General features: G+C 37.0%; 1 protein-coding gene across 2 annotated transcripts in view; it reads right to left on the reverse strand.

Moving 5' to 3' along the window:
• The window catches only part of ash2l (ash2 like, histone lysine methyltransferase complex subunit), a 70,699-nt gene continuing 45,081 nt past the window's right edge, over nt 1-25,618 (reverse strand). For both annotated transcript variants that reach the window (XM_039768601.1, XM_039768600.1), the window contains 8 exons: nt 20,958-21,051; nt 15,912-16,129; nt 14,338-14,505; nt 13,404-13,597; nt 9,199-9,291; nt 9,022-9,120; nt 8,802-8,861; nt 1-753 (listed from right to left, as the gene is read on the reverse strand). In XM_039768601.1, coding sequence (XP_039624535.1) covers nt 646-753; nt 8,802-8,861; nt 9,022-9,120; nt 9,199-9,291; nt 13,404-13,597; nt 14,338-14,505; nt 15,912-16,129; nt 20,958-21,051 — 1,034 coding nt within the window. In that variant the 3' untranslated portion in view covers nt 1-645. The remainder of the gene's footprint in view (nt 754-8,801; nt 8,862-9,021; nt 9,121-9,198; nt 9,292-13,403; nt 13,598-14,337; nt 14,506-15,911; nt 16,130-20,957; nt 21,052-25,618) is intronic.

Raw genomic sequence — 25,618 nt, forward strand, 5'->3', positions numbered from 1 at the left:
GACATTTTAGCAAAAGGTTTATTCCAAATTCTTTTCACGAAAGCAAGGTTTTGCAAAAGAAAAAATGTGTCAACAGTAGCTGAAAATAGATGCTGTTCTTTTATGATTTGTATGTAAAAGTGAAAATGTCACCAAGGAGCACACATCTGGAAAACAGACCCCAATAACTCTTGCTTGATATTCCTCTGTTTTTATGATCATTTAAAAAATAATAATATTAGTGGACAAAAAGTAATATTTCTTATACACCTGTATACAAAACAATATTTAAAATACAATGGCTATAGAAATAGAACAATCTCAACAGTCTCAATAGCGCATTGTTTTATTACCTTTGGTTAGCTCCTTTTATTAAAGTAATGTCTGGGTCTAGCTAGGTTTACAAAGATAGATATGTAACTATTCTTTAAATTGAGCAGCATACTTGTATGGATTCTGCAAAGACCCATGAGATTAAATGTTCATTTACCTGCAACACAAGAAACTAAAAACAAAAGTTTAAGGACTGGACGTGATAAGGAATTCCAATGAAAATCGTTACAGTTTATGTACAGTGTATTTTCAAGATGTACTTTATGGTGTTCACCCTATAAAATGCAGATGGTGGATGATTTTCACCTTACATCAGGTAACAGAAAACAAAGTTCATGGCTCCCAGGGAGGACTGTGCCGGCCATCCACATCTGTTTCCACATGATAAAGGATATCAGCCAGAGTGTGTTCAATCACAGCTCCCCAGCCCATGTCATTCATCTGTTTAAAAGATATCCAAAGGTCAGGTTAAAATTCAGAGTCATACCATTTTTTAACTGAATTCATAATTTAAGAGAAAATGAAGTAACAAATCTTACGTTTTAGCAATGGGACACAAGAAATAAGAAAACACCTAGCTACAAACAACTGAAACTGTCTCATTTCATCTCTGTTCAGCTCTATTATATTCAGCTTAGATTCACAAATGAAACACTAAAAACAATAGGAGACTGTAATCTTCTGTTATAAATATATTTCTTTATGTATAAGAAAGAAAAATGTGCTGAAAGTTAATTAAATCTAATCTGATCTATGCTTGACAAACTCCTTTGCACTAATGGAAAAAAGGAATCTTGGAAACATTATGTTTAAGTACAACTGGGCACAGAGCTTAATACAGCTGGCATAAGGAACAGATGGCACAGTATGCAACATACAGTGTGAGAATTGCTCAACCTTGTGGCACAATTTTGCATGACCAGTCTATAACCCAATATATGCCACAATAGAAAAATCAACAAATTGTTAAAGAGGCTACTTTCGTTACGTTGCTTACTACTCTGTTTATGATGGGGTGTAACTTTGGTTTTTACATTGAAACATAACATCTTTTTTGGACTTTATGGTGATGTTATAAACTTGAAGTTGCAAACACTATCTCTCCTCTTGCACCACATCAAAAACAAAAACACATATTACATTGTGATCATACTGCTTGTTTGGTTGTTTATTTATTTTGTTCACCATCCATGCATTCCACGTACATCAGCAAAACCAGACTAAAAGCACACAGCCTTTGCCATTTCCCATAATAGGCTTTTTAAGCAACTGCTATTTTGCTTTTCATGTTAGTAGCAATGTGGTGTCCAAGCAATCAAAATGCTTCTGCAACTAAAAAAAGACAGACCAAGAGAAGACTCCACTATATCTTGCTTAAAGAATACATGGGAATAAGTAGTGAGTTCTAAGTATTAATAAATCTATAATCAATCAAGGACATCCATTTTGAATTCTAAAATTGAAAATATGGGTAACAAGTAGTTTTTCTTTTTTTAAAATGTGCCATCAATTAGTGTTCTTGAAAAGTAGGGTCTGTGTGTTCATTGCAAATTGCTAAACCACCAGTACTGGCCATCACTTTTTTTTTTTTTTTTAATTCAATCTAGTGCTAAACGTACCACCAAAATGACATTTTTTCTGTGTACCAAATATACCAAAACCAAAGGATTTATTACTGTTACATTTTTTATTATGTGTTAAGTGATCCGAATTATAAGACAAAGATTGAAGTTTAAAATACAGCTAAAAATGTATAAGAACAGCACTTGACAGTAGGTTAGGATCATGCACTGATACAGCGCGTTGTCGCACCCACCACACGACAAACCACCTCAGGATCCCAATTTAGGACCAGAGTGCAGCTGGCCTGGGCAAAATATTGATTGCCCAATTAATCGTTATTTTTCATTTAAGCGATTCAATATGAATTCTTAAAGTCTCAAGATCGATTTTGTAAATCTCTATCCTGCTCAATTACGGTATATAGATTGTAGTTTATCTTTGTTTTTGGCATCCATTCCAGTAGATGCCGCTAATGCTCCTATTATAGCTTTCTGCAGAAAAAGTTCTTCATTACTTCGCATAAAATGGTATGTCCTCTAACTGAAATCAGCATCTTAGGGCTCATTTATACTTCACGCTCAGAACGCATACGCGCCCGCATCATGGCTGCCACGCGTTCCCAGCGTTCATTTCACGCGTCCTCTGAGCAGGTCCTCAGAAATTAACGCGATGCGTGCACGAGTTGCAGTACTAGTCGGGGGGTGCAGTGTGCTAAAAGTCGGAACGTGACGTCACAGTCTCTGTTTACTATCTACATGTGACAGCAAGCCTCTATGGAGATCCTTCAGGGATGGATGTGCGCACTTTGCTGTTTGATGAATGGCTCAATACAGCTATACATTATGTTGCCGATGTGAAGTTGCAAAAAAAACAATAGACAGCACAAAGGATGGTATGTGAGACTTTTAAAATGTATCCTGTCATTTATATATGTCTTTTTTATTTTTTAATTTTTGCAACTTCACAACAGCAACATAATGTATAGCGTTATATTTGAGCCATTGAGAAAAAAATAAAGGACACGGTGAAAACGTATATTTTGTGATTAAAGTGGAAATTTCGGCTTCAATCTCGAAAATGTCCACTTTAACCTCGTAGTTTACTTTATCATTAAAGCAGACCATCATAAACGTCATCCCAGTTTTTAATCGCTACGAGCTTCTTGGACCTGACAGCAGGTAAAGTAAAACAATAAAAAATAGATGGCACAAAAGATGGTATGTGAGACTTTTAAAACGTATCGTGTCATTACGATCGGGAATATGCGACGCTTGAATATAAAAGCACCACGAATGCATCTGTATGTCGGCAGTTTCCTTCAGCAGCGGAAAGCAGCAATAGATCGCCAAACAGAACAAATTAAATGTATGATATTCCAAATCTGTGCACATTTAGAATCTTTAGATTTATACTTGATATCACTTTCATGATGAAATGCGTTAAAATGTGTATGTTACATTTTACATATAATTTCGTTTAAATAATGAATACTGTTAATAAACATACACATGGGGGAATAATTACATACATGGGGGTGTCACGGTGGCGGAGCGATAGCACTGCTGTCTCGCAGGGAGTTATGTTGCTGGTATTTCCTGCTTGTATTCCACACTGTGCTCCGCTTTCCTTCCAAAGATATGCAGATTTGGGGATTTGGTGCCGCTAAAATGACGCCAGTGTATGTGTGTGCTTGTATTCACCTTGCGATGAGCTGAGGCCTCGTCAAGGGACTGTTTCTCACTCGTGCCCAATGCTTCCTGGAATGGACACATACATCCCTGGATTTATGGATTTAATCAATAAACATCCTTTTCAGAGATATTGCAGTAAGGTGTTATCAGAATTTAATAGGTGTTTTAGGCAATTCACAACACAGAGAAGCCAAACATGTTCTCACCACGATAATATCTCGCACTGCCACCTGGTGGATTCCTCCAGATTTACGTAAAGTACACGCGCAAGTATAAACACTACAACGCTTGCGTAGCAGGAGCGTCCGCTGCAGCATGCGTCGCGTCGCGTGAAGTATAACTCCGGCCACTTAAATGAGATGTGTGGACTTACTATGGATTCAAACGGTGCATTGGTAAAGAACAACTAGATAAAAGCAAAGCCATATGCAAGCTGTGCAACTGATACGTTAATTATTGTTGTAACATAACAAATTTGAGAAATTTGTGTCAACATCTTCACCTATAAACATAATCGCAGTTGAGCCATTCTACACTGGAGACAGCGGGTAGCTCCAAGATTCCATTTATGTTGCCTTGTGCCCAAAAAATAAAATCTATAGCAGTTTTTATCTGTAAAGATAAGAGACCCTACAAAGCGTTTCACCTGAAGAAGGAAGCGGGCAATTGTTAGAATTTTCAGAGCAGCCTGCGATATAAAAGTGAGCTTCAGCTCCAGATCCTCATTTTAAAATGCTTCCTTTTTGTCTGCCCCATAATATATGTGGACTCTAATATGGTAATACACGTTAGTTAAATTATGGTGAATTTTGAATGAGTGCAAAATGTTTGTTTTTTTTTAAAAGAAAGAGCAATAATATTTTGTTCCAAATACTATTCAATACTAATCCAGTATTTCTTCTTAAATGTTACTCCATGCTTATGCATATGTTATGAAGTCACTATTTAGGCACCCTTTAAATAAAGTGCTCCTGAAATTTGTCACATTATATTAATGTTATCTATGCACGGTTAATGAATTTCTAAAAAAAAAGCCACCACTTCAAATATATCATTGCACAGTAATCCAGTCAAGATAAACTTGATATTGAATCGAATCGAGACATCAGTACTGATACCCAGCCTACTTAGACAGTACACCTCCTTTTGGGACTTTAGAGGCAATGGAGACACACAACACAGATGCCATAACAAATCTGTACAGTATTGCAACAATGTGGTACTCTGCTGTCTAAAGTTTAAATTGTGGGGTCTGAGGAACACTTTAATATTTCTTTTTATGAACTGATTTTCATAACTTACTTGTTTCAGGCTGAAGGCCAAAGCCTGAAAACTGGATAAATGTACTCCTTACTATTTAGCCAAAGTCATCTTATTCTAAAACAGAATAATACAAATGCAACACCCGGGGCAAAGTGAAACAGAATAGACTACCTGAGCCACCTTTGAGGTACACAAATTAATATTAAAGAACGGTACAAAACAGTACCAAGATAAAAAGTGAATGAAGTAAATAAACAGACAAAAAAGGAAAAGGAACAAACAGCACATAATAACTTACTCAATATGTTCTATGCAAGTAAATAAGCAATATCCATCATGATATCATCAATATACAAGAAACAACATTTTTGTCGTCTTTCCTGAAATGGGAAATGGAAGTAAGCAGTCTAACATGATCATTAGAATGCTTACATCTCATTGAAAAGTTTGATGGACACATAAGGTTATTTCTAGTGTGGTATATGGCCGGCCGTTCATCCCGGCCAATACCCCCACGCCAATAGGTATAGTTTATGAGTATTGTGGAGTGGAGTGTGCTTTGTGTACTTATTTATCATAATAAAGTCAACATTTTATCTGGTGTCTGGCATCCGAGGGTTCAAGGGGACGACAGCGCCCCCTATCTGTCACACTAGAAATGCATATATTACAGTATTTCCTATGTTTAACACTCTCTTTTTGTTTTCCTAATAGTTTGTGTACTAAACAATTATTTTATTTCAATCTATACTAATAAAAAGCAAAGACCTCACTGACTGACTGACTGACTGACTCACTACTAATTCTCCAACTTCCCGTGTAGGTAGAAGGCTGAAATTTGGCAGGCTCATTCCTTACAACTCCCTTACAAAAGTTAAGCAGGTTTCATTTCGAAATTCTACACGTAACGGTCATAACAGTCAACAACATCCGCCATGTTGAACTTTCTTATTTATGGCCCCATCTTCACGAAATTTGGTAGGCGGCTTCCCTGCGCTAACCGAAACCGATGTACGTACTTATTTCGGTGGTATGACGCCACTGTCGCCGCCATATTGAACTTTTCAACAGTCTTTGTTACTTATGGGCCCATCTTCAAGAAATTTGGTACGCGGGTTCCCAATGCTAACTGAATCCTACTTACGTACATATATACGTCCATAGCCTGCAGCTCGGTCACCGTGTGAGGCGACATCTTGTCCCCCATCCCAACACCTCCCATGTTCTTGGCTGCCTGCCTATATAAGGCTGCCTGTCGCTCCAGTCTCTACATTGCCTTCCCTGCTTCGCCATGGGATTCACGTCTCCCTGCTGATAACTACAGCCTTTTTATTTAATCCACAGCTTCTCCGCTGTTTTATTGTTCATTTATTATGATTATAGTTATTGTGTAAGTATTTTAGACTTACTTTACATTGTTCAGGTACCCATTTCCTTAATCGTTCCAACCGTACCCCCATTAACATGTCTATCGAGGTGATCACCATCGATCAAAGAACTGTCCCTTACCGAGTGGTTTCCATGCCTGGAGATGGCACCTGCCTTTTCCATTCTCTTTGTTACATATTGCATGGCCATATCAGGCTCACTCTTGATACCCGGAGGAACATTGTGTCTTATGTATTGAATGACTGGGACAGGTTCAAGGTGTGGACTGATGACGGTACAGGAGATAATTATACTACACAGGAGCACTATAAGAGTGAAATGCTTAAGCCCTTCACCTATGGTTCTGCATGTGAGTTGATGGGTGCCGCTGAATTGTTCGGTTGTCGCTTTCAAGTGTACTGAAATGGCCAAATATTTTACACCTTTTGACAACCACCAATGCCTCTTAAACATCTTAGATTCACAGGTGACAATTTCAGTAGTGGACACTTTGATGTTTATGAATGTTTAAACTCTTTAAAGCTGGATGCGAAGTTATCGATGAAACCAGTTGTATGCTTACAACGCTTGACAGATGCCGAATGTTACTTCAACACAACAAGTCCTGCAAATACTGTCGTAATTGAAACAGACCATAAAACTCAAACCGATTATGACAGCAGCAATCCAAGCTGTGAGATATGAAACAAGATTACTGTTCACATGGCCAACTGTATGTTGCATGCTCAAGAGTAAGCTCAGCGCACAGCTTGGTCATATTAAAACCGGAGGACCGAACTCACAATGTGGTATACAAAGAGATCCTTAACAAATAATTATTGGTATATTTTCCCTCAGTTTAAAAAGGTTTAATTTTCTTCTTAATAAAAATTTTAAGGCAGTACTTCACCGCTGCGAAGCGCGGGTATTTTGCTAGTATTTAATAAATTAAAGTTTTAATGCAAACTGCACTCATAACATAAATTCTGTAAATTTTATGTATTTCTCTTGTAAAGTATTCAAGATAACTTGAGGCTGAGGAAGAAATTTTAAATATATGTGTTTTATTTATAGCTGCTGTCACATTTATAGTGATGCTAGAAATGTTATCTTTCAAAATCAAGAAAAACATAAAATGTTGATCTATTTCACTGGGAATTTTGATGGAGAGCATAAAAAAATGGCACACTTTCCAAGGATTTAGGTGATTTGGATAAATACCGTATATACTCACATTTAAGTTCTCCCAAGGATAACTTGGGGCTTGATTTTACTGAATTATTTCCGGTATTTTATAATGTTGGTCATATAAGTTGAATGCAGAAAACTGACGCTGTTGGTCCAAGAGATTATGCTATGCTAACGCCCACCTGAGAGATTAACCACGGAGCACACTGCCTTTTTTTCTCTGTTTTGTGTTTTTTGTATCTCACACCCTATTATCTACGATGGAGCGTTCAATCAGAAGAAAATATGAAGCTGGTTTTAAATTAAATGTCATTGAAGTGGTGAAATAAATTGGTAACTTTGCTGCTGCAACAAAATTCGATGTGTCTGGGAAACTGGTGCAAGATTGGAGGAAGCATGAAGATGTAAAAATACATACATTAAGTGTCATTTTTTGATCAGGCATATAAGTCGGAGTCTGATTTTAGGATTGATTTTTCGGGTTTCAAGATCCAACTTATATGCAAGTTTATACCTTAGATGATTCACCACCTTACTCATATTATGTTGCCAGTGACTTGCAGAAAATGTAAAAGTAACCACATATATATACAAATTTCTGAAGTGATAGGATGAAAAAGTGTTATATCAAGCTAATTCTTTAATTTTTAAAATTAATAATAAAACTGTCATACACTGCAACAATTATTATTGTAACTATATAAAACCAAGATTATAATAAACAGTTTGGCTTATATTTTTCCCTAAATGCATTGCAAATATCAAAGTATAACAGAATTCTGTCCATATTCCTAAAGTGATTGGCACATCACAAAGGTCACATTGCAGATTTGATGTTTACCAGTACAAAGAGCGCAGCAAATAGGCCACATTAGTAAATTAAGGTTTCTTGAGAATGTGTTAGTTAGCAATAACATAACAACACTCACAGATTTAGCATCTATGCAGTATTTGCAACATACTTTCGGGTAAGAGCTTATTATAGTTACTAATCAGCAAAGTTTGTGCAAACTGTACATAATCAAGTGTTACCAATTACAAAAAATGTCATTGTACATTTTCTTAATTGTAATTATTGTTTGAGGTTTTAAATGATGCAGCTAATTACGAAGAGTTACCTGAAGAGTTTGTTTTATTTGAACACATAAAGCAAAGTGCTTATTAGTTCATACAAAACAACATATTCACCTGATTTTTGTTTTTGAACAGGCAATGTAGCCTACAAGCTATGGACTTCTGTGATCTGTGTTTATAATTTAACCTGCCTGTGCGTTTCCAAATATTGAACAATTTAAACACCTGTTCTGCATGTGTGCCATTTTAAGTAAACTGAGATTATAAAGATCTGCTAAATGAAGGAAAGTGTAACAAATAATTAAGGTAAAACACATACAGTAAAAAGATGTGATAACTTACTGGTTGGTACTTAATGTCTTTTGGAGCATATTTAAAATTTGGTCCAAAATTCACAGAAACCTGCAAAACAGACAGAAAAGTTGCATTAGGAAAAGCACTTAATTACTGATCATTATTTTTCCGTATTTTTTTTTTTAAGTTGTGTAGGTTAAAGTCTAGAATACTGTAATTAGAATACATTAAGAATTAAGATACATGTTAAAAAAAAAAATACACTTACAGTGCAACTTTTATATAATGAAATGGCTGGAAAATAGAGTCCTTCAAAAAGGTCTTCAAAGGCAACACCTTGACTTACACCATTTTTATAAAATATCATCTGAAAGAAGAAGATATTGTAATTTAGCCAGACACTGGCTGATCACCAAATGGTCAGTAAAATGCAAATTTAACTGACCTTACTCTTGGCTACTGGTCTCAGGCCCTTCTCGGCTTTATCGACAAAGTCTTTTTCTTCAAAGTACAAGTAACTTTTGAATTTGATCAAAGCCTAAAACAAAGTTAATTTTACCAGAGTTTAGACAACTACACCATAAAACAATTGTTAACAAACAAAATTAGTCTTCGGAAAATGGTTTTAAAGTAGAATTTGTATATTATCTGGAGGAGTACTGTATCTGTGAATTATTACTTTTTATAAACTATACAGTATTGCCCTATTTCATTTATCTATTACTCTGCTTAAGCATACTAATTCTCTTGTTTTAATTAACAAAAAACCCTTTACTGCGCTGAAACTCAAAATGTCTTTTTTGAATGTGACATTGTCTTATGCTAGAAGAAAGGAAATAAGATTTTTGTGCAAGTGTTCTGCTTCAGTGTTGTGGATGCTTTACATCTACACTGGTAAAAGAATGTGGTCTAGTGAAGATAAAATTGCCTTAAAGTTGTCTTCCATCAGTGAACCAATTAAAATATAGTAACTGCCCATTTTTTTTTTTTAATAAAGCACACAGTTCAGGAATCAGTTACTTAACCTGAGAACCTAAAAGACATCTGTGCAAGTGAAGACTAAGGAGCATTTTAAACAAGTTACAGTTGAAATAATACAGAACAATACCAAACTGATTTGGTGTCCCAATGGGCACTGTAGCTTCAATTATTACAAAGTGGAAGCTAAATGAAACCACTCCGATACTGTCTAAAATAGGTCATCCCTCAGCACTTTCTATTCCAGCAAGACAGAGGACTTGCAAGAAAAGCCACAAAGAGGGCAACAATCACTTTGAAGGAACTACATAATTCAGCAGCAGAATTCAGAACAAAGGTGCGCTACTTAGCCACATCACGTTACTGCAGAACGCTGGCCCTATATGCCATTACTTAAGAAAATCCACATGAAAGTAACGTACATATGCTGTTTGCCAAAAAAGCAGAAGGGTGACCAAATTGTGATCGGGGAAAATGTGAATTTTGTTCAAACCTCTTTTTAGCTAAAGTTAAAAGAGATATGTGTGACACAAATGTAACACTGCCCACAGCTCACAACATAAAATTCTACAATGGTGGTAGTAAGACATAGGTCTGCTTTTCATCATCAGAGCCTTGTTTTCTGGTTAAAAAAGGTAGAATGGACAGTGGAAAACGAAGTGGCAGAGTGATAGAAACTGTTAGACCTTCATCCTATCACAATTTATTAAACCTTTAGGAGATGCCTTCTTATATTTTTGGCTTCCTCAGTTTGCTGCGTTCATTACAAGGACTACTGATGCCAGACATCACTGGCTATACCCCCGCCCATGTAAGGTTCATTGTGGCTGTCTCCCCTATAAAGGCTTCGACAGGATCCACTTAAGCATCCTGTTCCAGGCCTGTAGTAACATACAGGAGGTATTTTAGAGGTTATAAGTACTGAAGACAGTCATGTTTCTAGCTGTTTCTTGGACTCCCTTGCTACATATTTCAGTCTTTTATCTGTTTTGATAATTTATGCTCCATGCATCTGAGCTAGCTTACCATTTGGCTGCTCATCAACCTGTGTTTACTTGGACCATACCTTCCAGCCACACAATTCCCCAAATCTCACAGTAGGAATGGCAAGTCACTAGGACAGCAAGAGGTTACTTAACTATGTAAAATCACTCCCCTGTGAAATGGCTGAATTTACAATATTCAAAACATCACTGGATGTTTTATTCTCATTTGCAGGTAAAAATGTAAATTTGTGGTGTACTGTATTACCAGGCTGATTACAAGAAACCACACCCAATCAAAAACTCTAAATCCAAAGTCCATGCTGTGCACACTATTGAGTCTAATTATAACTAGCTTGTATTTATCAACTTCCTGCATGATCTACAACTTCTTCCCTGTTTATAGAAGTGATTAGTATTTCTGTATCTGTCCCATAGCTACACATACAGTGGTGTGAAAAACTATTTGCCCCCTTCCTGATTTCTTATTCTTTTGCATGTTTGTCACACAAAACGTTTCTGATCATCAAACACATTTAACCATTAGTCAAATATAACACATGTAAACACAAAATGCAGTTTTTAAATGATGGTTTTTATTATTTAGGGTGAAAAAAAATCCAAACCTACATGGCCCTGTGTGAAAAGTAATTGCCCCTTGTTAAAAATAACCTAACTGTGGTGTATCACACCTGAGTTCAATTTCCGTAGCCACCCCCAGGCCTGATTACTGCCACACCTGTTTCAATCAAGAAATCACTTAAATAGGAGCTGCCTGACACAGAAAAGTAGACCAAAAGCACCTCAAAAGCTAGACATCATGCCAAGATCCAAAGAAATTCAGGAACAAATGAGAACAGAAGTCATTGAGATCTATCAGTCTGGTAAAGGTTATAAAGCCATTTCTAAAGCTTTGGGACTCCAGTGAACCACAGTGAGAGCCATTATCCACAAATGGCAAAACATGCAACAGTGGTGAACCTTCCCAGGAGTGGCCGGCCGACCAAAATTACCCCAAGAGCGCAGAGACGACTCATCCGAGAGGTCACAAAAGACCTCAGGACAACGTCTAAAGAACTGCAGGCCTCACTTGCCTCAATTAAGGTCAGTGTTCACGACTCCACCATAAGAAAGAGACTGGGCAAAAACAGCCTGCATGGCAGATTTGCAAGACGCAAACCACTGTTAAGCAAAAAGAACATTAGGGCTCGTCTCAATTTTGCTAAGAAACATCTCAATGATTGCCAAGACTTTTGGGAAAATACCTTGTGGACTGATGAGACAAAAGTTGAACTTTTGGAAGGCAAATGTCCCGCTACATCTGGCGTAAAAGGAACACAGCATTTCAGAAAAGATCATCATACCAACAGTAAAATATGGTGGTGGTAGTGTGATGGTCTGGGGTTGTTTTGCTGCTTCAGGACCTGGAAGGCTTGCTGTGATAGATGGAACCATGAATTCTACTGTCTACCAAAAATTCCTGAAGGAGAATGTCCGGCCATCTGTTCGTCAACTCAAGCTGAAGCGATCTTGGGTGCTGCAACAGGACAATGACCCAAAACACACAGCAAATCCACCTCTGAATGGCTGAAGAAAAACAAAATGAAGACTTTGGAGTGGCCTAGTCAAAGTCCTGACCTGAATCCAATTGAGATGCTATGGCATGACCTTAAAAAGGCGGTTCATGCTAGAAAACCCTCAAATAAAGCTGAATTACAACAATTCTGCAAAGATGAGTGGGCCAAAATTCCTCCAGAGCGCTGTAAAAGACTCATTGCAAGTTATCACAAACGCTTGATTGCAGTTATTGCTGCTAAGGGTGGCCCAACCAGTCATTAGGTTCAGGGGGCAATTACTTTTTCACACAGGGCCATGTAAGTTTGGATTTTTTTTCTCCCTAAATAATAAAACCATCATTTAAAAACTGCATTTTGTGTTTACTTGTGTTATATTTGACTAATGGTTAAATGTGTTTGATGATCAGAAACATTTTGTGTGACAAACATGCAAAAGAATAAGAAATCAGGAAGGGGGAAAATAGTTTTTCACACCACTGTAGTTGCCAATGAAATGATACAGCACAACACAAATTCTTTTTTATGGGTTTTGACCCAAAAGAATGCCACTTCTTGGCTTCTTCAATCCGTGGGCATCTGAGTTATGAGGGTTACATGGTCAGCAGGTGGTTTGCCAGAGCTGTTCCAGAAGAGACTGCATAAGATTAGCTGAGACGTATCATGGGGATCAATCCATAGATTCCTCTTTATCTAAACTCTCCTGTTAAGATTAGGTTGTCAAAGGTAAATGTAAAAGAAGCAAAAGGCTCTCAACAACATAACTCTAAGGAATGCTGAGGTACACATCATACCAAAATGAAAATCCTGGCAGAAGGAGAAAATATTAAGGGACATGAAGTAGTAGCGTATACTTTAACAAAATGAAACAGTGGTTCTAGCTTAATTTAATTTTTTTAATTTTTTGCAGATACACACTGATCTTCGCTCAGTCCTTCATATGTTTAAAAGTCGAATATAATGTAACAGTACTCTCAACTTTGTCTGAAGAGTTCAAGAAAAAAAAAATAACAAAAAAAAATTCTCTAATAAGCATCAACTTTTTATTTTAATGTGCTATGAAAACAGGAGAAAATACCTTTAAATACATTTGATGAAAATAAATAGTGCCTTACCTTGTCTTTGTAGGTGTCTGGTAGTGATCTGGCAGTTTCTGTATCTTCAGGTAAATCAATAAAAAAGCCAAGGACGTCACCTTGGCCGTAGCCTTCTGAATAATGCTTGCCTATGGACTGATGAAATCTCGTGCCCTTTTTACTCCTCCAGGAGTAGCTGAACTTATCATAACCAAGTGGTGCTTGTAAATTTCCTTAAAATAAACACAAAGTGTGAAAATTATTTTATTTACTATTTGCAAAAAAGAAGCGGGAGTTTTAACTTCAGCACAATACCATGTATTGTTTACAGCGGTTTGTACAGTAATGCAAACTAGGATGGAACAACAACATATTTCTGCTTAGTATATCAGTACCATTTCGATCTTGTCTAATATAAATGGTCACTCAGGGTTCTCATCACTACAGGACCAATGGTTTAAACATTTTGTTTGTGCTCTCGTCAGCTTTAAGATGATTCTGAAAAATGCTGAAGTAAATAAAGGTATTACATGTATTCAAAACTAACACCCTGTATCAGTCATGTTTAAAAATCCAATTGTAATTATCCCAGCCACATTTGTCAAGATGATTCAGAATATTAGTGCAATACAGAGAAATGTACACGTTCACAAAAGAGTGCACAGGGAAAAATGATTGATGAATCAGAATTTAATTGATTTAGTATCTCAGTGGAAGCTCATCACAACTTTCAGTAGTGACTTAGTGATTGATAATTAAAAGCATGTTAGTGGTTAATTCACCATCACTTCAAATTTTAGTGAAGAAAAGTATTCCAAGGCAAAGCACTGGGAAATAAAATGTTTCTGCTAATATAATAAATCTTTTTTCATAAAATGATTCATCAATGGCTTAATTTTGAATTCATTGTATGCACAATCATGCATAAAGTCAGTGACCACAAAAACTGCCTTGTGAATTTAATTTTATGTACCTAATGGCTGTGACCACCCCAGTCTTGAAGCGGTTTCAGGAGGCATGTCATCAATTGTTATCTCAAAATACCAGGAGCCTTTTCTTACACCATGAGATGCTCGGACCATCGAATAGCCTTTTTCTCCAGTAACTGTTAGTCTATCATCTGATATCTTCAACTGGGGAGCTGTTGCAAAACAAAATAAAAAATAACTAGTTAAACAAAATACAATGTATTTCTGATTTTTAAACAAAACAACCAGTACAGACAAAACAGCAATGAATGGGACAGGATCTAACCATTTCCAGACACCACTTAGTAATGAAAATGTTTGAAAAAAGTAAATCATGAATAATAAAGCACTTTCACTTACATTTTAGCAGCTGGCTCTGCAGGTAGTACAGCAGGTTTATAAATTCTGAGATTATTTAAAGTTTTTTTCTTCCAGCATTAATCAGAACACTTTCAAATTTACAAATTAGAGACATTAGTATCTCTTTACTCAAATTTTATCATCTTTTATTTGTCAGTTATTTGTTCACAATCATGCTATATATTAATTTGCCACATGAAATTACATTCTAAATTGAAGCATGTTTTATATATTTTAAACAATAACTAACTCACTCTTGCATTTTATAATGAAGCATAGGGGTACCAGGGTGAAACATGCCTAAATTGTCCTTTACAGTGTTTTTCTGTTAGCTGATTCTACAAATATATTTTTAATGTTTGTGGAGTAAAGTAATATGTTTTTTTTTTTTTAATTCAAATTTCTAACCATTCTGGGGGCATGATGACACAAATAGTTCTTTTACCATCCACTCTTGTATTTTTGTGCAAGGACACTGTGTTCAATGTACAATGCATCAATAGCTAAGTTGCATTTAAGCAATTCAGATTAGTAAAAACTAATTGATACTTTTTAGAAGAAAAGTTTCTCTCTATAAAATAAGTATTTTTTAAACTGAGATGCATACATTTAATAGAAAATACAGATAAATATTAAATAAATGAGTTAACAAAAATAAAGTGCTAAAATATAAGGATAAAAAAGAAAAAAATCATTCACCAGGACAATAAGTGAGATACTTAATAAAACATGAAGACAAGAAACCAGTCTGCTTTGGTCTAAACTGAATAGTACACCACGACACAATCTAAAGACTACAGTTAACCTACTGAAGTGCATTCAAATTATCACCAGTCCTACGAAGGTTACAAAACCACAAAAAGCTGCCTTGCACATAATTAGTTACCAAGCAGTTTTTAATACATTAGGGATCTAAAAAAAAAAAAAAAATAGAAAACACACCATTTCAGTTCAAATGTGTTGAACAGCACTTTCTTACACTTTCGAGCAAGAATTACAAAATTGTAAATAATGTACTGTTAAATATTATGTAGTTTATGTAATAGCTTCACTTATTAATAAATAAATATTGACACTGATCAACTCATACATAAAAAGGATAATGTCACAAAGAATGACTAAAGAAAAGACCACTGTGGTTGCCAGGTAAGTTTGTTCTCCAGCCAAAGAAACAAAATGAATAATTTCTATGTAGTAAAAAAAAAAAAGAGCTACTTACCGCGATCATGAAGAGCAAGAAGAACTCGTTCATATAAACATGCTCGATATAAATCTCCAGGTATAGGCTTTCCTGCCCAACAGTCAAGCTCAAGCTTCTCTGGGTCTGGTGCATGAGGATCTGGCTCGGCAAGAATGTAACGATAACCATCTTTATTGAAAGGGTGTTCTAGAGGGTATCCATGTGGGGGCAAACGTTGAGCTGCAAAGAGGGGGTCACTGTATAAAAGTGATATATTAAAAATATTTACATTTTGAAGCATCAAAGACAAAGCAGCACAGATATAACTACTTCAAATGCAGCTTTACTTTCAGATACTATAGAAGAACCAAACCCAAAGAAGCAAAACTCTATTGTCTTTCAGTATACGACCTGACTTTGGACTGGAAATGTATCAGTTCCAAATCATTTCACCTCAGTCTCTATCCAGATTCTCACATGCACATTACTCCAGAAAGTTACTGGTAAATCATGTTCATATATAAACAAAAGTCTAATCAATAAATGTGAAAAATCAGCTTTCCTTGGGTTTGGGACTAGTTTGATTACCAAGAACTACTTCAATGGCTTATATGTGAACAATGTAAAATTACTGTGTCAAGCATACTAAATATCATAAAAGCCAGAGAAAATATTACACACTGACTATACAGTTAGTAAATGGACCATAAATGAAACTTAGATTTACAGTCTAAGAACTAAAGAACTTGTATACAGTGCCATGCATATTCACCTCCTTGACTGAATTTCATTTTACTTAATAATAAAATAATAACTTAAGTTTTCTTTCCTATATTTTTATTTTAAATCACTGAAAATCATTTTTTTCTTAAATTGACATTGTTTTACATGGGAAAAAATGTAATGTGGGGTAAAAAAGAAATATGCTGTTTGCAAAAGTATTCAATTTCTGTGTGTTGGAATCTCTAAGAGAAGATTATTCAGGTTATGGACAAGCAAAGCAATATTCAAGTATTTATATATGTCATAATGGTCTTTTCCACTAAGGTGTGCAAGTTGGGGCTACCTGTGAATTTTAAGGCTTGGATTTACCGGCACTCAGTACTTCCCCAAATTCTCTGGCCCTTGCTGGTGTACATGGTACTAATCACCACATATGAGTCTCTGGAAAGAAAGATCAGCAGCTACCTGTGAAGGAGGCTAGGATGACCACGTAGCCTAAGCAGTACTGCTTTGCGTGGTACCAGCAACATTTTACAGTTCCCAATCAGTGGCATCACAGAATAGTTCATAGCAACACGGACATGGAATGCTCAGCAGTGTAGGGAATCCAGAGACCTGAAAGTGCCAACTGCAGGCATCCATGCTTGATAAAAAAATTAAGTACAAGTAAATCTCTGGAGATGGTGGAAGCACGAATGAGAAAAACGGGCTCTGGTGGGGTCTATTGCAGTAGGACGAGTGGGCATTGGATACTTCTTAGCTGCCAGGGTTGAGAGAGACCAGGGCAAGGAGTGGCAACACCTCTGGAATTCTCTGCCCTCTCATATACGTCAACTCGATTCAATAACACATTTTAAAACTGCACTCAAAACTTATCTTTTCAAACTGGCATACCAATTGTGAATTTTGCACTGTTACTGCCTGTTATCTTTGCTTGTTTGCTAATTATTGCTTTGTGATTTATCATTCTTTTGTTTTTATTTTACTAATGTTTTTAAATTTTATTGTAAGGTGACCTTGAGTGGCAAGAATGGCACCTATTAATAAATAGGATTATTATTATTATTCAGGAGGAAGTTTGAGTTAGCAGGATGGCGGGGCAGCAAGGAACATGGATGAGATAGGAAGGAGCATTACAGGGAAGGATCACACGTGGTAATACCTGGCAAACAGACTACCATCGGATAAGGTTAATGGTACAAACTGTCTATGATATCCTACCCAGGTTGGCAAACCACCATGTCTGGGGTAAAAGTGAATCACCTTCCTTCAGTGCTCTGGAAGTGGATCCTTGGAACACCTCAGCATCTGCCTAAAGGCCCATGTAGACTGATGCTATCACTGGTGCCCTGATCAGGTCTTAAAGGCAATCGCTAACAGTGTAGCTACACCCATTAAAACTCCAACGGCCACCATCATCTGGAGAAAATCTCCTTCCTGACAGCCAGAGAGAAACCCTGCTCACAAGATGGATTGAAAGTTGGTCTCTTCAGTACTGCCAATGACTGGCATATGAAAGTGGATTTGGGCAGGATGCAAAAGTTCCCAGGCTTAATAACATCATCGTGGCTGCGGCCAGACATGCTTATTGTTTCAGAATTCACTAAGCAACTGACTATGCTAGAGTTGACACTGCCATGGGAAAAGCATATTGAAGAGGCCAACTAGAGAAAGCAGTACCAGGTGCTCGAAGGTGTGTGCCAAAGGAGTGGCTAGTGAATGTGGTGTGAACCTGTGGAGGATGGCTGCTGGGGCTTTGCAGGGCATTCACTCTGCAAAGCATTTACAATTCTGGGGATAACAGGGAAGGCAAAGAGATGAGCCATTAGACATGCAACTGAAGCCACCAGGTACCTTTGGATAAAGAGGGCGGATCCTTGGGTGAATACTGCTGGGACTGATCTACCTCGATGGGGTTACATGGGAGATGATGTCTGATGTTGAAAGACCCGAAATACCCAACGACCCCAGGTTACATCACTGATAATGTGTCCCAGGGAATGTAAGATACTGTATGTATCTTTCATCATCATGGTTTAAGTATCAAATAGTGGAAGCTACATCAAAAAACTTAGATGCCATCAAGAAAGAGTCATTACAGTACTCAACAACGTAAAAAAGGAATCTTGAGACAAAAGCCACAGGGAGGCCAACCACCATCCTGAAGGCACTAAAGTGTTCAGCAGCTGTGACAAGTAAAGGTGCACCAGTCAATCACATCCAGAGCTGTAGAACAGTGTCCAGTATAGGAGGCCAGCACAAAATAAAGGCTCTGCTCAAACAGAGTCACGAGAAAGTTCATTTCAATTTTATCAAAACGTATGCGAGTGACCGAGTTGTAATTTGTTAGAATGTTTTGTGGTCACATCACACAACATAAAGGTTTCTTTTGACAAGGTTTAAAAATATATGCTTGTGGTGCAAATGTAACACTGCTCACACCTTAAAAAGCAACATCTGATTAAAGTATAAGGAAGAATGAACTGTGGAAACTATAAACAAATACTAAAAGACAACCTATATCAGTTGCCTAAAAAAACAAAGCATGGGCAAAAATAAATCTTTAAGTAGGAAAGCAATTCTCAACACAAGCCCAAAGTAATTTGGAATCGTTTAGAGAAAGGTGAATGTCCTAGTCAAAGCACTGACCTCAATGTGATTGAAAAATCTGTGGTATTGTTTGAATATTGCAGTTCATAATGATCATCCAATTAACATGGTCAATTAGGAGCAAATTTGCCTGGTAGAATGTACCAACATTATCCCCAAAATGTAATTTCTGCAAAGCTTTTACATATACTAAAATACCTAAACCTACTACTAGTACAAAATGTGTCTCTACAAAATATTATGTTATGGGGGTAAATACCTACCCAAACAGCATATTTCCCCTTTCCACCCCTTAAGATTTAGTTTTTTTTAACATTAAATAATCTTACAATTGGCCAGCATCACACTACAGGACTCGACAAGACCTCTAGCTGGAAAGCATGTCTAATTTAATAACAGTTATCTCACGTGTTGTCAAATTGCACAACAAGGAACTGAAGGTGGTTGACTAATTAAATGATATTACAGGAGTACCTTTTAACTTCTCATTACAGTTATAAACCTTGTATTGCACTGCTAAAGAATTATGATGCCTCATTTTGGCAGCCAGTCACTAAGAAAAACACCAGAATAAGCTAAAATCTTCCCAACTTTTCTGTTTTTCCACTCTGCCATGACATAGAAAACATACAATGTGCTGGCTCTAAGTTGGAACATCCTCACCTCGATTAGTAAAACACTCTCTTTCCTTGCAGAAGCCAAAAATCATCCTTTTTGTAGGCACTGCACTGTACGTCCAGTTAAGTGATGCTAACTATTGCAGACACAAAGACCCACCCCTACATTTTGTGGCTTACTACCATAAAATCAAACCAGGAGACGGAGTTGCTTGGGCTGTCAGACTGCACAGCTGACAATAATGGTTGTGTGTTTCTACTGTCCACAGCTTGCCATGATTTTGATAAGATTCTGCAAATAAATTCTACGAATGGAAAATAATACCTTCCTTTTAACACGTGTGAAATCCATTAAATTTCTGGTATAATCAACTCATTAACATTTCACTAGTGTTACATAGTGTGTTCGAGGTTTACATTTGATGCAAAAACATTCCATGACAACGATTTCTACAAAATAAGAATCTTCTATAAAAACTGAGTCATGATTGCTAGGGTTTATTCTGACCTCTTCTGAATGTTTCACAGAAAATCAAACTGTTTCGAATCCTAATGACTATTTACAGGCACTATACTGATTGCAAGTGTGATGTGAACAATTCAAATTAATAAAGCACAGCTATGGTTTTCCACATTGATTAAAACATTATAATTTACTGCTTATTCCAATTCATGATCGCAGGGCATCACGGCCAAATCCACCTACTTTATTCTTACATTCCTTCATTACTGAAAGCCGATTTCACTTAGTAAGATGGAAACAGAAGAAAAGCAGACTACTTGACCAAATGTGTTTTAAGATAATTAACAGTATTGTTTACCTCAAGTTTACCTAAATTAAAATATGAACACTTGAACATAAATATAAAAGCTGCACTTAACAGAATAATTTTAAAACTATACCCAACAGCTACTGAGCAGCAGTGTTGTATGTACCAGCATCATCAAAAATTAAAACAGTTTAAATTAAATGGGCTAACATGTTAAGAATATAAATATAAAGACATAATATCATGTGTTTACAGGTTAAGAATTAGAGATGTCTCTAAAAACTGTAAGGAGATTCTGTAGCCAAGTAGTCTGCAAACACGTCTCTAAAATAATATATTTAAATACAAAAATAAAACACCCTTACCTTCGTGTTCTCTTGGTGGTTCCTTGTGATCCACTATCCTGTTGCTTCCGTTTAGCACCTCTTCCTTTTCCAGGACCTCCTGGTGCCAGGCCACCTTAAAGACAGACACAATCTCACATAAAATGTAATGCATGAAAGACATTCAGCAATTTACAAGTAGTCACAGTGCTAAGACCATTCTGTTACAAAATACATACAACATGATTTTACATTAAATTATAGTAATTGAAAACAACATAAAAAGAGTGTAATTTTTCAAATACTGATCTAATAAAAAGCAATTTATAAAAATACCTCTATCACCTTAGTTATACATTCATAAATAACATATTATAATGCAGTATAATAAATAACACAGAGGCAACAAGCAACTATACAGTATTCTTTATTTCTTTTCTTTGTGACAGAGCTGTAGACCATTTTGACAGTGAGCAATATACTGAATTACTAGAGTTTTAGATTTCCAACAACTGCATTTAGTACAGCCCACTCCTCCTACCTTGACTGAAACATAAATAAACTGACTAATGCATACATTTAACTTATGACTTACAAAAACCTACAGATTGTCATCAAAAATTGAGAACTATTAAAAGCTTGAATCTTTAAATTCTGCCAATAATGCTAACCACGCAGAAAGAATACACACATTGGAAAGTGTTTCAGAGCATAAGGAAAGATGACAGGTTTCATACACATGCTTAAGTAACACCAAGCCAAAATAAAGAAAAGAAAAGAAAAAACAAAAAAAAAAAAAACTGGACCAGTCTCATTAAGGCATACTTCCTCTTTGACAAATTAAAAACAAAGACAGTCATCTAAAAGATGTAACCAAATTTTGTCTTTGAGAACATTTACCTTACAATACAATTATAATTAAGCCAGCTAAATTAAAACAGTATGGGTTTTATCACTTGATAGGTTCTGCTATTTATTAGTCTCATGTATAAAATTTCTAGCTTTATTCACGTAAGTCACATGTACTGTACAATGCGTTGGCGATATAAGGAGTGCATGCATTTTAATCTTAAGCTACTTAGCCAATGTGTTACATGATTTTTTTTCACCTATAGTCAACTACACCTATATATTGTATATTAAAAGGAGCATCTGAATAATAAATACTGCATGTGGTTTAATACAAAGTACCATATGCTTTGGCTTTATATTATAAAGGGAATTTTTTTTTGCTGTGAAAGAGAAAATTTGTTTTACTACTATTTTGACAAACCATGCTTTATTGAATAATGGCACTTCAGAGCAGAACTCACAGTTCCTTCAGTTATGGCAAGTAGTACAATTTCCAAGGCAGCAAAACATCACCACACCATTAGACTACCTCCACCAGGTTTCAGTGATGGTATGATGTCTTTATTGTGGAATGCTGTGTTTACTTGACACTGAACATAACAGAACCAATGTTGTTCAAAAATATCCATGTCTGTCATCTATCTGAGATTAAGTCTGGCTGCATTCAATCTGCTGACTCTAAATATCCCTTTAAATGGGCTAGTTTAATTAGATGGCATTTACTTCTTCACACAGTGAAATGAGTTAAAAACAAGAATTACTTATTCACTCAGGTGTCTTTTTTCTAACAGTTCCAATAGAATTTAGCTGAAGATCTTAAAATGTTCAGTGCTAAAGATGTGCAAAAATAGATGAAATCAGGAAGAGAACACATTCTTTGCCACAGCTTATAAAAACTAATTCATTAAGTTAACAGTCATCTTTAAGTGTGTTCCTATTTTCATTGGCTAAACAGAGTGATTAATTAAGAGGATGCCACAAAATGGAGCTGCATCATATTTGTGAAAATTCATTTTACTGTTACATAATTGGACAGAAAAAGTGCTGCCACCACAGTTAACAGCATAATTCAAACATACTATAAATTGCGAAATCTTAAAATGAACAATGTATATATTTATTACAAAAAACACTGGGTGATAATAAAAAAAAAATACTGCATACTTAGTTTTAGAATTATTTCCCCATAAAGTTTAAATTTTTTTTATTCATAAACTTCAGTATTGTAGATTGGTATAGTAGCATCATAGTATATAGCCTAACAAATGTCCTGTGTTCGCCTAGTCATCCTCTGTCTGAATGTGGTTTATATGCAGGAATACTAATTTAATTAGTAACATTTTAAAACTCTGCTATGTTTAAATGTTTTCATAAATTCCATTTTCTTCATGAAAAGACAACACCATATGCCAAATATTATACTTTTATGTGACAGATGGTTTATATATTGCATAATTTATGCAAATTAATCAAGACACTAATTACTTCTGCACAATAAAGGGGTAAAAAGCAGTACTTGTATGGCTGATGAATTTCTAGCATTTTTAAATGCATTTTTTCACCTTTAATTTTATGCATGTCAAAAGCCATGCCTGCCTGCAACTGTATGCTTTACCAAATTCCACCTCTAACAGTTTCCCTGTATCAGGATGACATCTGCAAAACCCAGAAAGTAGCCCAAAATTTATTGTTATTTCAGATTATAAAATACCCCTACAACCTTGGTTTATAAAGTACAAGGTCACTGTTTGTCTCGCAAAAGGTGACTAGGCTAGCATGAGGAAGTGCTTTAATTTTCCACAGCTTATCTGAAACTGGCTCGCGGGGGAAACAGTGAGGCCAATGCGTCCCTTTCCCCAGCAAGCCCTGGTTCTTCCCCAGGGTCTAACTCCAACTGGTTGTGTCTGTAAAACCTCCACGGGGACACTTGGAGATGCCCTGGAGGCATCCTTATCAGATGCTTGAATCACTTCAATTGGCTCCTCTCGATGCAAAGAGTCATTGGCTCTACTCCAAGCCTCTTCCAAATGTCTGCACTTCTCAGCCTCTCTCTAAGGGAGATCCCAGCCACCCTGCGTAGAAATCTCATTTCAGCTGCTTGTCCCCACAATCTCATTGTTTTGGTCATTACCCAAAGCTTATGACCATAGATGAGAGTAAGGATGAAAGTCAACTGGGAAACTGAGAGCTTCGTCTTCTGACACAGCTCCTTCTTCACCACTATAGATTGGTATAGTGACCATATAACTGTGACACTGCCACAGTTCATCTGTCGATCTCACCATCCCTTTTCCCCTCACTTGTGAAAAAGACCCTGAGGTACTTAAACTCCCTGAGTTACAGTAACTCACCTCCCACTCGAAGAGGACAGTCCACCTTTTTCTTACTGAGGACAATGGCCTCAGATTAGGAGGTGCTGATCCTTATCCCTGTTGCTTCACACTCAGTCGTACACCGTGCCAATGCATGCTGGAGTTCACAATCTGTTGAGGCCAACAGGATCATGTTATCTGCAAAAAGCAGTTAAGCAATTCTAAGGCCACCAAACTGGTCCCTATCCCCAGGAGCCCCTTGATATCCTGTCCATGAAAATCACAAACAGGACAGGAGACAAAGCACACCTCTGGTGGATTACCACACCACTGGAAATGGTGCTTTTGTTTTTGCTTGTGTATGTAGACACAGCTTTCACTGTGATTATACAGAGACCGATTAACCCTTATTAGGGTCCCTGGAACCCCATACTCTCCCAGGACCCCCCATAGAATCCTCTGAGGAACACAGTCATATGCCTTGTCTAAGTACACAAAACACATGCAGACTGATTGGGCGTACTCCCTTTTCCCTTCTAAAATCTTTATGTATGTAAAGATCTTGTCTGTTGTTACACTGTCTAGATGGAACATTGCTCCTCCTGGATGCTCATCCAGTTCCATGACTAGATAGAGTCTCAGGAGTGTGATTCCCTAATAGGTGGAGCACACCCTTCTGATCCACTTGTTAAAGTTAAGGACCACCACCCTAGTCTGCCACTCCAGACACACAGCTCCAGATGACCATGCAAATCTGAATAGGCATGTCAGCCATGACAGTCCAGCAATGTCAAGACTCTTCGGCATATCCGTGTGGATCTCATCCACACCTGGGACCTTGCCACTGCAGAGCTGTTTAACTACCTCAGTGACCTTTCTCAGGGAAGTGGGCATTGATTCCCCATCACTTTCTTGATCTATCATCTCAACAGAGATTCTGCCCATCGGGTTCAGGATCTTCCAAAAGTGTTCCATCTACCATCAGACAACATTCTCAGTCTGGGTCAGCACTTCTCTACCTTTGCTGAAAAAAACCTGAATGAACCCCTGCCTTCCCTTTCTGAGTTGCCCGATGGTTCGCTAGAACCTTTTTCAGCCTAATTGACCCTAACACCTGGGGTTTTGCTTCCCTGACTGCCAAGGCCACAGTCCTTTTGGGCTTTCAGTATCTCTCTGCTGCTTCAGGAGTCTCCTGTGCTAACCATACACGGAAGGCCTCCTCAGCCTGATGGCATAACTCTCCTCTGGTGTCCACCATTGGATCCTTAAGTTACCACCTTGAGAGGTACCTAAGGCTTTCAGGCTGCAGCGCTTTGCACAGTGGGTTCCACAATGGAGGCTTTGAACAAGGCCCATGTAAACTATGTTCCCAGCATAACGCAGGATGCGTGAGAAACTCATTCAGAAGTTGGAGTTAAATGTCTTCTGGACAGGTGTCTCCCCCAGAACTTTCTAGTCCTCCCACACTACTTGCTTGCACTTTCCAGGTCTATCCACGCTCCTCCCCACCATCTGACCTAACTCACCCCCAGGTGGTGA

Source organism: Polypterus senegalus, chromosome 11 (assembly GCF_016835505.1).
Source record: "Polypterus senegalus isolate Bchr_013 chromosome 11, ASM1683550v1, whole genome shotgun sequence".
In the NCBI taxonomy this organism is placed as follows: domain Eukaryota; kingdom Metazoa; phylum Chordata; class Cladistia; order Polypteriformes; family Polypteridae; genus Polypterus; species Polypterus senegalus.